At 38.4% G+C, this 12,693-nt stretch overlaps 2 protein-coding genes and 1 pseudogene across 2 annotated transcripts; all 3 read right to left on the bottom strand.

Annotated features, from left to right (window-relative positions):
• Positions 1-982: 982 nt before the first annotated feature.
• Positions 983-1,733, bottom strand: LOC122021170 (mannose-specific lectin-like). The gene has a single exon (XM_042579250.1). The coding sequence runs from the start codon at positions 1,697-1,699 to the stop codon at positions 1,199-1,201; it is 501 nt and encodes a 166-aa protein (XP_042435184.1). The 5' UTR covers positions 1,700-1,733; the 3' UTR covers positions 983-1,198.
• Positions 1,734-9,963: 8,230 nt separating this feature from the next.
• Positions 9,964-11,624, bottom strand: LOC122019428. Its single transcript, XM_042576895.1, has 8 exons — positions 11,610-11,624; positions 11,474-11,542; positions 11,347-11,415; positions 11,210-11,266; positions 10,416-10,469; positions 10,263-10,325; positions 10,051-10,113; positions 9,964-9,987 (listed from the first exon to the last, which is right to left on the bottom strand). The coding sequence occupies exons 1-8, from the start codon at positions 11,622-11,624 to the stop codon at positions 9,964-9,966; spliced, it is 414 nt and encodes a 137-aa protein (XP_042432829.1).
• Positions 11,625-11,667: 43 nt separating this feature from the next.
• On the bottom strand, positions 11,668-12,459 carry LOC122019430 (annotated as a pseudogene).
• Between the last annotated feature and the right edge of the window lie 234 nt (positions 12,460-12,693).

The following is a 12,693-nucleotide window of genomic DNA, read 5'->3' on the forward strand; positions in this document are numbered from 1 at the left end:
TTTGGAATTCGTCCCTAATTTGGGACGAATTCCCGAGTTCGTCGCAAATTTCTATTTTTTTAAGTGAGACTTTAAAAATTTGAAAGATGACCCTAGAGATCTCAGATTGACACGGAACAAATTTTTATGGGTTTGTATCATACTCTTCATCTTACTAGTGGGCCCAAACCAAATTTTTAACCAATATTCTGACGTTTATAAATTTTTTAACCTGAACGAGTAATAAATATTAAAATCTTGATTCAAAAATTTATAAACGTCAGAATATTAGTTAAAAATTTTGTTTGGGCCCACTAGTAAGATGGTGAGAACGATACAAACCCATAAAAATTTGTTTCGTGTCATTCCGAGTTCTCTAGGGTTATCTACCAATATTCCATGCATGATAGTACATATTTTATATAAAATAATCAAAAAAAAGTTACTAATATATGTTAAAATTATTTTTAATATGAAAAGAAAAAAAGTTTATTAATGTAATTTTATTTTAAGTTACATAAAAATTAGTTAATAAAGGATCCAAATTTTTTCCATAAAATAGTAAGATGAAGTTATGAACTCATAATTAACATGCACAATCTCACAAAATCTTGTCTCATAACATGTTCTTAATTAATTATTCTTTTGTTGGTGGTGGTTCTATCTAATTGGTATTGATCCTGATATTTAAGTTTTTTAAATCAATTTATTTTAGACGCGATCGATTAGGAAATTTTTTTATGATAAATCAGAAAGTACTGATAAAGATTTATCTACATAATCAATATTCTTAAGTCCACTATTCATGGAAAAGAAAATCTCTTACGATGCGTCACATTTGAAATTCGAACATTAAATCTTTAGTTATCAATGGGAGAATCTAACTATCACAGGTAATCTGGACAGTGCAATTAATCTTAATTCAGAACATAATTAAACCCAAAAGACTCAAATCATTTCTCTTTTGTTTTTTTCTCAACGAGCAAGTAAAGACTCATTCTAGTTCTTAAAATTAACACTGCTCAAGTTCAACATCCACGCAGGTGGCAGAAAACAAGCTAATTAAGCTGAACAAAACGATCGAGGCTACCACACATATAGCTAATTAATTAATTATTCATGCCTCGCTTCGCCTATCGTTCATTTTATTCATTTTTTTATTTAAAAGCGATCCATTCCTGCATGAATGGTTCGTCGTGCAGCTAGCCAACGTAACTAATTAATTCTTAGTCACCATGGCGATCTTCCTGTTCATGGGTTCATCCGCCGCCGTGATGCTACTAGTATCGTTGTGGCCCCTGTTGACGATCACGACGCCTTTGGAATTGGCAGTGTTGGTGCCGGTGGCCCATATAGGGCAGCTGTAGATGACGACGTTACGGTCGCTCTGCAGGACGAGGATGAAGTTGCCCTCCGGGCCGCTGGTGTTGCTCGCCCAAATAGCGTCGTTGCCGTTGCTGTAGATGACGAGGTTGCCGTCGGTCTGCATGCGCAGGACGCAGTTGTAGCCTTGGTTGTAGGTGCCGGAGGACCACACGGCCAGGCCGCTGTCGTACAGCACCAGGTTGCAGTCGGGCTGCATGACGAAGGTGTAGGCGCCTTGGTTGAGGGATTGGCCGCTGTACAGCGTGCCGCCACCGTTGAGTACGCTGTCGGCCACCGAGAAAGGCAGGAGGAGGCCGAGCAGGACAGTAACAGAGAGCATGACAAGGGAAGCCATGGTTATGCTACGAATATATCACTCACTTCGGTCGAGTGATTGCTTGTTTAGAGTATCATGCAACTCCCATCTACTTATAGACGAGGATATGCGTTGTTATTTAATTTAATTTAATTTAATTTTAGAACGTGTCATTTTTAAATTTCAAGATGCCATCTTTTTCCAAAAATATTTTTTTATTTCAGTTGGTTCGTAAATAAATGTGGTGCATGAAAAAAAAAAGCATAAATAAATGTTTCATCGAGGCACGAACTTGTCTGCCTCCTTTTTTTGGTGGACAATAAGCCATAGTCGTGCTTAAATTTCCAAATACTTTATTCGTGGAGAAGTGTGAGCCATCAAATTTAAATTGCAACGGATCCATCAAACTAATTGTTGCTCGTCTCTATGATATTTTTCACGATATCGATCTCGACCGTCCATCGTATTGGCTTAGCTGCGAAATGGCGTGTAACTCTAGACCATAATTGTCGGATTAGCACGTGATCGGATTCCGACCCAGGAAAAGATATATAAATGGAACCCGTATATTTCTGCACGTGGCTGAAGTGGCGATCATATCTGTAAAGATAGAGAGTTTGATTTTAATATTTACAAATCTTAAACAGATAATATATATTTTCATCTTCAAACTATTTTCTCCTTGTTTTACTTATCGATAAATTTAAAATATGACTTATATATATATCCTTCTTAAAAATATTAATATGTGATAGTGTATTTTATTAATATTCACAATTACTTTGAGATGGTAATAAATTGTTAGTTCTAGTTGGCTGGTAAAGATGATAATAAACAAAATAATATATATTTTTAAAAAATATGAAGAAATAGAAACAAAGCAAATTAGATTAATAAAAAATTCTAAAATTTTGTTAGTTAAGTTTTTAGATATTGACAGTATTACATTCTCATATTATATTATGTTTTATGATTCCTAATGTATAAGAATACTATTACTAGTTTAAAAAAAAATTATTGGGATCTTATCATATCCGAAAATTGAATAGATGGATGCTGAGGACGTGACGCTCTTACTGACCTCCGGTGGACTTTATTCTCGCCTGCAACACAAGCAGCGTCAGTGTCGAGGCAGGGAAGGGGTCCCGGCGATGGTCCTCCGATGCTCAAGTCAATCTCCGGCGAAGCAAGAAGAAGCAAGAGACTAGAACTGTAGCGCAACTGTAGAAATCGCGTGTAAAGCATACCTCCGTCAATGCTTGGACCTTCCTTTATTTAAAGCTCCTATAGTGCGTGTGCACACTTCCCAAGATAGGCACGTTTTTCAAAACTTTTCTTGAAAAGATGTGTCAGTAAAGTGTCCCTGACATAGTATCCTAATGGACCGAGCATATCTCTGAAGTGACAGTGGAAGCTTCCGCCGTGCGATCCTCTATCTGACCATGTCGCATATCAACGACACTAGCTCCCAAAAGGATGTCGCAAGATATCCTGTTGTACTTTCTGCCTGGCCGAGCGGAATGGTCGCTCGGTCGGAATTCCTTTGTCCGTGTGTTGTCCGTTGTTGATCCGAGCAGGATAGCCGCTCGGTTGGAGTTCCACTGTCCAAGTGTTATCCATCGCAGGCTGAGCGGGATGGCCGCTCGTCCGGAAGTCCACTGTTCAAGTGTTGTCCGTCGCGGGCCGAGCAGGCTAGCCGCTCGGTCGGAAGTCCACTGTCCAAGTGTTGTCCGCCGCGGGCTGAGCGGGATAGCCGCTCGCCCGGAAGTCCACTGTCCAAGTGCTGTCCATCGCGGGCCGAGCGGGATGGCCGCTCGCCCAGAAATCCATCGTCCGCATGCTTGGCTGATGTTGAATCTGCTGCTCGGCCGAGTGGAGGAGCCGCTCAGCTGAGCTTCTTCGCGTCGTCCCTTGAGCATCGGTTTGATTACTCCTTGTGTCGAAGACAGTGGGTGTTGGTGCAGCGGGGCTCGCAAGAGGGGGGTGAATTGTCTGCATAAAATAGAATACCCTCCTCATTTCTTTCAACTCAAAAAATATAATAATAATAAAGAAATAAACTAACAGAAATAAAGAGGAGACAGAGAATTTAACTTGGTTACAACCCAGAGGGTTGTTAATCCAAGGCGATGAAAAAGCTCAAAAAGATCTCCTTCTCTGAAGGCGGAGAAGCCTTTTACACACTAAAAGCTCTTACAAGTTGATAGGAAGTTGTTACAGAGTTGATTGATTAATTTCCTAGCTCTAGGGGTCTTTAAATAGCTCATGGAAATCTTATCCTGAGTATTGAAGGCACCTCCAAAAGGGTTGAGGGCGCCTCCAAGCAGTTTGACCGGATAAAGCTCTATCCGGTTGCAAACGGCTGACATCACCCAAATTTCTTAGGGAATCGTGCAAATCCCTACGCACTAAGGCTGAATGCGCTTCCACGCCATCATTAAATGTCGGCCCATGGTGGCGCGCCACATGTCACGCCCGCTACTGCCGCATGCCTGACGTGACAGGCATGATGTGACGTTTGATGGTTCGAATTCAACAGTGAGATCTTGGCCTGGGTTTTCGCGACCTAGATGGAACGACTCTAGTCGGTCGAACCCGGGCCTTATAAGCCCGTTGTGTCGCTGCCTTCGCACACTTCGCGTTTGAAGGCCTTCGACGACCGTCTCTTCGTATTCTTGTGCAATCCTCTCCGGCAATCCTCCGCGCCTCTTCTTCGACAACTGCTTTCCCGATGACCCCTTTTTCCCGTAAGCTTTCTTCCCATATCTTCTGCCTCCATTCTTTTTTGGCAGAGAACATTGTGCAAAAAGGCGGGTCCCGCTGCCCAGCGGCCCCCTAGGCCTGGCCCCACAGGAATCCTAGGAGGAAGTAAATCAGCGGTGAATGCTGGCCCGGTTAAAGCGTGGTGTCTCCGGAATTTAACACAGCCGGCCCAGATTATTCATCCAGTGCGCGTCCGTGGACCTTCGACCCTATAACTCATTGTGCAAGGATGCCACGCCTTAACCGGTTGATCCAGCCCGCGGGGGCTTTTTTGGCAGAGAACATTGGGCAAAAGGCGATAACGCTGGCCCCCAGCGCCCCCGTGGACCTTGCCCAAGGCTATCACGAGGGGGGTGAATCACGGTAGCCAAAGGGGTTAAGGGCGTAGTGGGCTGAGAGACACGGGGATAAGGGATTTACGCCCTTGTTGCCGCCGCGATTCGAACCCACGTGCTTATTGGGTAAACTACTATGCTCCAACCACTTTGGATAATCCCGTGGGGCTTTTTTTTGGCAGAGAACATGACAAGGCAGGAGGAGGTCGAGTGATTGCTTGTTTAGAGTATCATGTAAAGTTACATCTACTTATAGACGAGGATATGCGTTGTTATTTAATTTAATTTAATTTGAGAACGTGTCATTTTTTAATTTCAAGATGCCATCTTTTTCCAAAAACATTTTTTTATTTCATTTGGTTCGTAGATAAATGTGGTGCATGAAAAAAAAAGAGGCATAAATAAATGTTTCATCGAGGCACGAACTTCTCTGCCTCCTTTTTTGGTGGACAATAAGCCATAGTCGTGCTTAAATTTCCAAATACTTTATTCGTGGAGAAGTGTGAGCCATCAAATTTAAATTGCAGTGGATCCGTCAAATTAATTGTAACTCATCCCTATGATATTTTCCACTTGATCGATCGATCTCGACCGTCCATCCAATTGACTCACTGATATATGATAATTTTTGGATTGGCGCGTGATCGGATTCGGATCAGGTAAATAATACCGGATCTGTATATTTCTGCACGTGGTCTCTGATATGCTGTCCTGGTCTCCACTTGATCCTTTTGTACTTTACACGTTAAATTATAGTTGAAATTTGATTTAAATTAGTTATAATTTTATTTTTAAATTCATCTTTCTATTTATATTATAATTTGAGTTACAGACGATCTGAGACAGCTAGGTGGAAATATATATATATATATATATGGTGCTGTCAAACGGATTAATTCGTGATGAGGTGAATTAACTCATGATGAGTTAATCATTTGACGGAGCGGGGTGAGCTAACCCGTCAATTTGACGAGTTAGGAAATTTCCAACCCAACCCATTCTAAGGCGGGTTGCGGGTTTGGCGGGTCAACCGGCGAACCCATCAAAAATTTTTTTAAAAAATAAAAAATATTTCATATCTTCAACATTTTATTTTGAAAAAGTTTTCTATAATTAAATGTATACATAAACATATATTTTAAATATAAATGAACACAAACGAGTATTTATGTTGGATGAAAAGTATTATTTTTATTTCAAAATTATAACAAAGAAAGATAATAAATTAGCATAAAACTTAGCTTACATGTATTTTTCAATCCGCGGGCCAACCCAAGCCCGAGCAGGTCGACCCGCGTGGGTCGCGGGCCTAGGCGGGTCGGCCCACGACGGACTTGGGTTGATAAAATTCCAACACAACCCACTTAAATTGTTTGACGAGACGGACCAACCAGACGGGCCTAACCCAAATTGACGGCTCTAATTGTATAGTACCTAATAGAAGGAGGTCCGCCTCCAATGACTTTTGATTATCTATCACAACTCAAACTATAATTTAGATAAGATTGTGAATTAAAAAAAGATCATAACAAATTTTAATTAGATTCCAATTATGATCTAATCTACAAATTACGAAAGGACAAAGAAAAAAAAAAATCAAAGATTGCGAGTCAATTGTGGCAATTGTGGTTGTTAAATAAAGAGTTTTTTTTATAAAATTGTATTTTAATATTTAAACTTTTGGAAAAAAACTATATATTTAAATATTAACTAAAATTACAAATCTTAAATATATATTTTCCTCTTCAAACTAAATACTCTAAATACTCTGCCTTCGCATTTTCAAGTGACTAGCTTAATTTGTAAATTTCTCGCCTTTATTAATTTGCATTAATGACATCTATTCCTTCTCGAATCCTTGTTTTTATTTATCTAAATATTCTTTGTATAGGTTGGTAAAGAGTGAGGCACTGTTTCTTATTGGGTTCGAAAATTATAGATTTTTCATGATACATATAGTTTTATATAAAATAATATAAAATATACCTTGAGTCTTCGATAAGTATAAATAATATCACAGACATATAAAATAGATAAGAGCCTCACGTGTGACTCCTCTAGCGATATCCACGCGCATTAGATCACGAACTTGACACGATCCGCTAGGTGCTAGCCTCTTGGATCGATAACGCCTTGGAAGCACTACGATCTCTTCCGAACGAAGAAGAAGTTGACGAGGGAAACTCAGAGAGAATCAATTCTTCTCTCGCATCTTTCCAAAAATAACTACTTATAGCCTCCAAGGAATACGAAGAGTTAAGTTCTCAATAAATTCATCATTTACGATCTTCATTAATTAGGAAGATGAAGAGTTATAGGCTTCATAAATTCTTCGTTTATAATCTTTATTATGATAACTCTTCAAATTCTTCATTAATTATCATTATGATGACTCTTTGAATTTTCCATTAATCATCATGATTATGGCTATTCGAATTCTCTCTTCTTTGTATCAAATAAATTCATATTTGATCTTTATCTTGACTAGCTTTCGATACCATTGTTCATGTCTACGTGCTATACGTGCGACTCTCTAGGTTTTATACACGAAGACAGTGTAAATCCATACACAGACTAAGGTAACCGTCTAGCAACAGTTTTAGCCACCCAACGTGATAAAATTAATATCAGTAATAAACTGTAAACCACTATGAACCAATTACTGTGTAATTCAATCTCTTCATCTAAGTCTACATCCCAATTAATTCGATACATTAGGTATAATTACCAAATTAATTGTTTTACTTGATTTGCAAGATATAATAGACTCCTCTTTGTTGGGACTGAAATGTAGCTAGAGGGGGGGAGGGGTGAATAGCTCTTCGCGATCTTGTGCTCTTCGTTGCTTTGTTTCTTCGATGATGTGCAGCGGAAAATACAAGAAACAACAACTACAATGCTAACACAAGAGATTTACTTGGTATCCACCTCAAGAAGAGGTGACTAATCTAAGGATCCACACACTCACGCACCCTCCACTATGAAATCACTCCTTTACGGTAACTACCGAAGGCGGAGAAGCCTTACAACACTCTCAATACAAGAAGAAAGCAAGGGAAGACAAATACAAGAACTATCTTACAAGATATACAATGAAAACCCTAACCCTAACTTCTTCTTCTTGCTGTAGATCCGCCTCTTGACTTGGAAAAGCCTCCAAGAACCTTCAAGATCTGGCGGTGAGAGCTCTGTAGAGAAGCTGTGGAATTGCTGTGGAGAAGAGATGGAAGAAGTGCCGAAGACACGCTCGCCAACGGCTTTATCTGCGCCAACGGTCGAATCCCAATGGATTGGATTGCTCCCAACACTACAACAAAAACATTAAAAGACAACGGTTAAAAACCTTTGTCGTAGGCCATTTAAAACCGTTGTAATTGGCAGTGTTGTTAAAAGTGGGGGCTACGACAACGTTTTTAAACCGTTGTCTTTGAATGAAAAGATAACAGTTTTACAACGGTTTTAAACCGTTGTCTTTGAATGAAAAGACAACGGTTTAAAACCGTTGTTGTTTAGAGCATTTTTTATTAACACTGCTAGTTTACAACCGTTTTTAGGATTACGACAACAGTTTTTAACTGTTGTCTTTGAGGGTGATAGACAACAACAACGGTTTTAGATCATTGTCTTTTAAATTATTATCTTTTAATACCAATATATCATATTTCAATATAAATATATAATAAATAATCATAATCACAAAAGAAAGAATATTTCCCATATCAATGTCATTCAAAATGTTACTTATACAAGAATTATATTACAATCACAAAAGAAAAAACATGTCTAATATTCAAATAAAATTTATCCCAATACAAATAAACAAATAAACTTCATTTACAACTAATGAACAATTGTCAAAAGATTAGAAACTTATGATGGTGGTTCATGCCATGTAAGATTGCAAGTAATTATTGTCAACTCAAGCCCCATCAAAATCTTCAACTTGTAGAATTTCATTGGACTCTTCTTTCTCACTTGCTGATTCTTCCATGTCAACCTTTTCCAACATTCTAGATTTTTGTGAAGCAAAGTATGTGAGCAAAGCACTAAAAAAAAAAAATAGAAGAGAACATATAACATGAAAAGAAGAGAGGTTTCAAGAAGAGAATAATTTGATTCATCATCTAATATGATATCGCCTTACAATATATATGATTAAAAAACATGGAATTGGTGGTGATTATGGCCATGGGTACATTCAATAAATTAACTCATTTTATCCCCTATGGCACTAAATGAAGTATATAAAATAAATAGATCATGAAAGATCCCAGATATTGGAAATGCCCTTGGGTAAGTGAGAAGGAACATTATCCTGTTAAGGTACTTGTTTGCTCGTCTTATAATTCTTATTCTCATAAATTATTTCTAATTTAATAAGCTGATTAGTAGAAAGAAAACCCCAGTATCTAGGTTAAATTAAGCTTAAATTCTGATTAAGACACTATAAACCACACAAACAAGCAAATATATAAACAAAATTGTAATTTCAATTCATTATAGCCCATTTTACGGAGTGTGAATGTGTCTATGCTAAGCAAATAAGATTACCTTTTTTGGTAAGTAGTCAGTTTTTTTAACGACAACGAATTAAATAAAACAGTATGAATTGTTGTAAGTAAAAATTACCTGCTGGTGATAAGTTGTGGCTGATTCGAGAAATTTTCCATAAGTATGAATAACACAGTCACTATAGGGACTAAAAGCATCTCACACCTTTTCAACATGTGGTTTGGTAATAGTAGCAAATTGTTTTACATATGGTTGAGAAAATCTCTTGGCAGCCTGATACAAGGTATGGAAATTTGCATAGCACGGTGTATCAACAAACAAAAAAATAGAACATGTAATGACAAATTGATACAGAGGCATGTCTATATATGCATCCTGGTTGAAATAATACCATGAGTACCTGGAAATAAGGATCTGAAATTTCTTGTACTTTGGCTATGTGGCTGGACATGGCACTCTCAGATGTGTGATAAACTTCCACTGCTTTACTTGACACATTTTGCACATAAGGTTCAGTGCTTGACACAAGAAACATCCATTTCTTCAAAAATTCAAGGAAACGAAATAATTTAGAAACATAATAAATCCTGCCTAAAATATCAACTACCTTAAAAGAAAGTCGATAAAGTAGTAAACTGATATATAATCCAAACCAAAGCCAAATGCAAATTAAACCAAATTTATATAATTTGTTTATGGATTGCCAATCAAGCAACACTGAAATATATGAATAATTAACATAATTTAGATACTGAAAATAATCATTGGTTGGCCACTTACGGCTTTGGAAGATTCAAAATGTGGTTCCATAAATTGTTGTGCTTGAATTGATTTCTCTGATACCTTGAGAAACGTTTTCACAAAATTGATAAGTACAATGCAAGATTAAACTAAAATTGTAAGATAATATGTGACATGCATTCATGGTGATAAAGCAAGAACTGACAAACAAATTCAATAGAAAAAAAATAGTACAGGTGAAAAATTAGCACCTTTTGAAGTAAGACATCTAGTACAGGTTGTCCATGCTCCTTCCGGTGAGTTGTTGCAAGTTCCTGAAAGGCACATATCAAAGACATATTTGAGTCTCTTAACATGTATATGGTATCACTCTAACACTCCATCTAAATTTCTAAGACAATCACCTTATAGTAATTGGCGTGAGTAGCAAGCCAAGGAGGAAACCATGCTCCATGAGCCTAAAAACAAGAAACACAAAATTTTGACTCCAGCTCAATTATAACATTTTGTTATTATATAGAATAAATTGACTAAAAAGAAGTTACAAATGTTAAATAACTGAATGCCAAACCCATGCCTTATGTGAGACATGGCAGTGTACCACAGAATGCATACTTGCACAAGCAGTACATCAATGATATGCCACAAAACCAACAACAAAAAAAATATGTCCAGTTTTTGACACAAGAACCCAAATCAAATTTCATCTGAATAGACTCAAAGCTAACCACTTTTCCATTTAAGTGAATATCATGCAAAGGTAAATTAGAGAGACAAAAAATAAACAATATAGGATAATATTAAGCCCCAGATGAAGTCTTGTCAAGAATTCACATTATTATGAAAGAGGTTTTGCACATATGTTCGCAGGATATCAATCAATCTTCAAACTCAATGAGCTTGTACAAGATCCACTCTTGACATCATATCTAGCAGCAGTTTAACAGATTTCAAGCATAAATCATATTATCCAGCCCCAACTGAACTTTTCAATTAGTCATGCAGGAAGACATCTCCCTCAAGCAAAATATTCTTAACAATATAAGTCATTGTGTCAAATATTCCAAAGAAAGAAAGATGAGATCATGTGCAAATTGAAGGTTAAGAAGCTTGTTGATTGAACTCATCATGTAGCCAGACAAGTAAGCAAAACAAATGCTGAGAATTAACTCTGCTACGATTTACTAAGACTTCTGACCTGTGATAATTCCTTTGACTTAGTTGTTGCTTCCAATTGTACTCTTAGAAGCTCCTCCTAAAGAAGGTTCCATGATTTATATAAATATAAGCCTGTGTAACAATGTATTTTCAAGAATAGTTGTTTATAGTACAAACCTCTGCCACCTGAAGAGCATGCTTAGTTTTTTGAATTCTACAGTATTGCTCATCGTTTGTCTTTTGAAGCTACAAGGGCCAATGGTGAAAAATTATAGCCGTGTGATTGGAAATAATACAGCATTACTATATCTGTTGATATGTACAGGAAGCATATAAAGAATCTTTCAGAATATGTAGCAGACAAGAAAAGGACCTTTCACAGTCAATTAAAAATAGAATATGAGAAAGTTGCATGATTTCTATGCCTATTTTCTAAAAACGATGCACAAGTTCATGGTTGTGCCAACCCCACTTAGTGCGAAAAAGGCTTGGTTGTTGTTATATGTACAAGTTCATGGCTGTAAGAATATGAGCATAGGGTGCTGCAAAGCCAATAGTCGCTGTGAATTCATGGTGGACACGGTGTATCTTCTCGTACCCCCATTTGCAGTGCATTAGTCGGTGAATCCAGTAGTTGCCATAGTCCTCCACCACGAAGTAAACCAAGAGTTGCAAAGCCACTTCCCACAGTGAGGGAAGGGGAAGCCCAGTCCTTATCCCCACAAACTACAAATAACTCTTTTAGTAAAGATAGAACAAAAATCTTCAAGAAAGTGGGTTGAAAGAAAAACAATGATGCTTTTATCCGGCTATGTAATTAAAAAGTAGATCAACAGAAAATATTACAAATTGAATAATGCAAAAAAAAGTGAGGTACTTGTTATTGAATTAATAAAGAGGTTTTTTCTCCCTAGAAAATAGATCAAACTGCATTGCAACCCTAAGGAATCAAGAAGGGACCTTGATGGTGGGGGTAGGAGGAGAGTTGAAGCGGGCCGACAACGAGGAGGAACACCCGCATGACGTCCATATAGCACTGGAAGAAGGAGGTCGGCGGGAGGCGGATCTTGGGCTGGATCTTGAAAGAGGAGACGGAGGCAGGGAAGCAGAGTTCGATGAGGGCGAGCGGGAGCGGCGCGAGGCAGAAAATGACGAAGAGGAAGATGATGTTGTGGTAAAATAGGAGGTAGTCGGGCATCCGTGTGGTGTAGCGGAACCAGATGTCCTCAGCGAAGGTCAGACTCCGCCCCAGCGCCGCCTCCAGCTCCCCAGGGTCGCGTACGGCAACATCGCCGGCAGCACAATAAGTGATCAGAACGAGAGCGACGATACCGTCAGCAATGGGGATGTGGATCTGAATCGCCGGAAAAGGCTGATGCGTCTAGTGCTCCGCCGCTCGTGGCATCGCATGGCCGTAGTGGAGGAGCAGAGAAAGGCGGAGAGAGAGAGAGGGGACAAATGCGATCGCTCTTCCTGGCTGTTGCTGCTCCTACGCGGCTCCAGTGAGCGAGAGATTGTGAGAAA

The sequence above is a fragment of the Zingiber officinale genome, chromosome 9A, assembly GCF_018446385.1.
Source record: "Zingiber officinale cultivar Zhangliang chromosome 9A, Zo_v1.1, whole genome shotgun sequence".
Taxonomy (NCBI): Eukaryota; Viridiplantae; Streptophyta; class Magnoliopsida; order Zingiberales; family Zingiberaceae; genus Zingiber; species Zingiber officinale.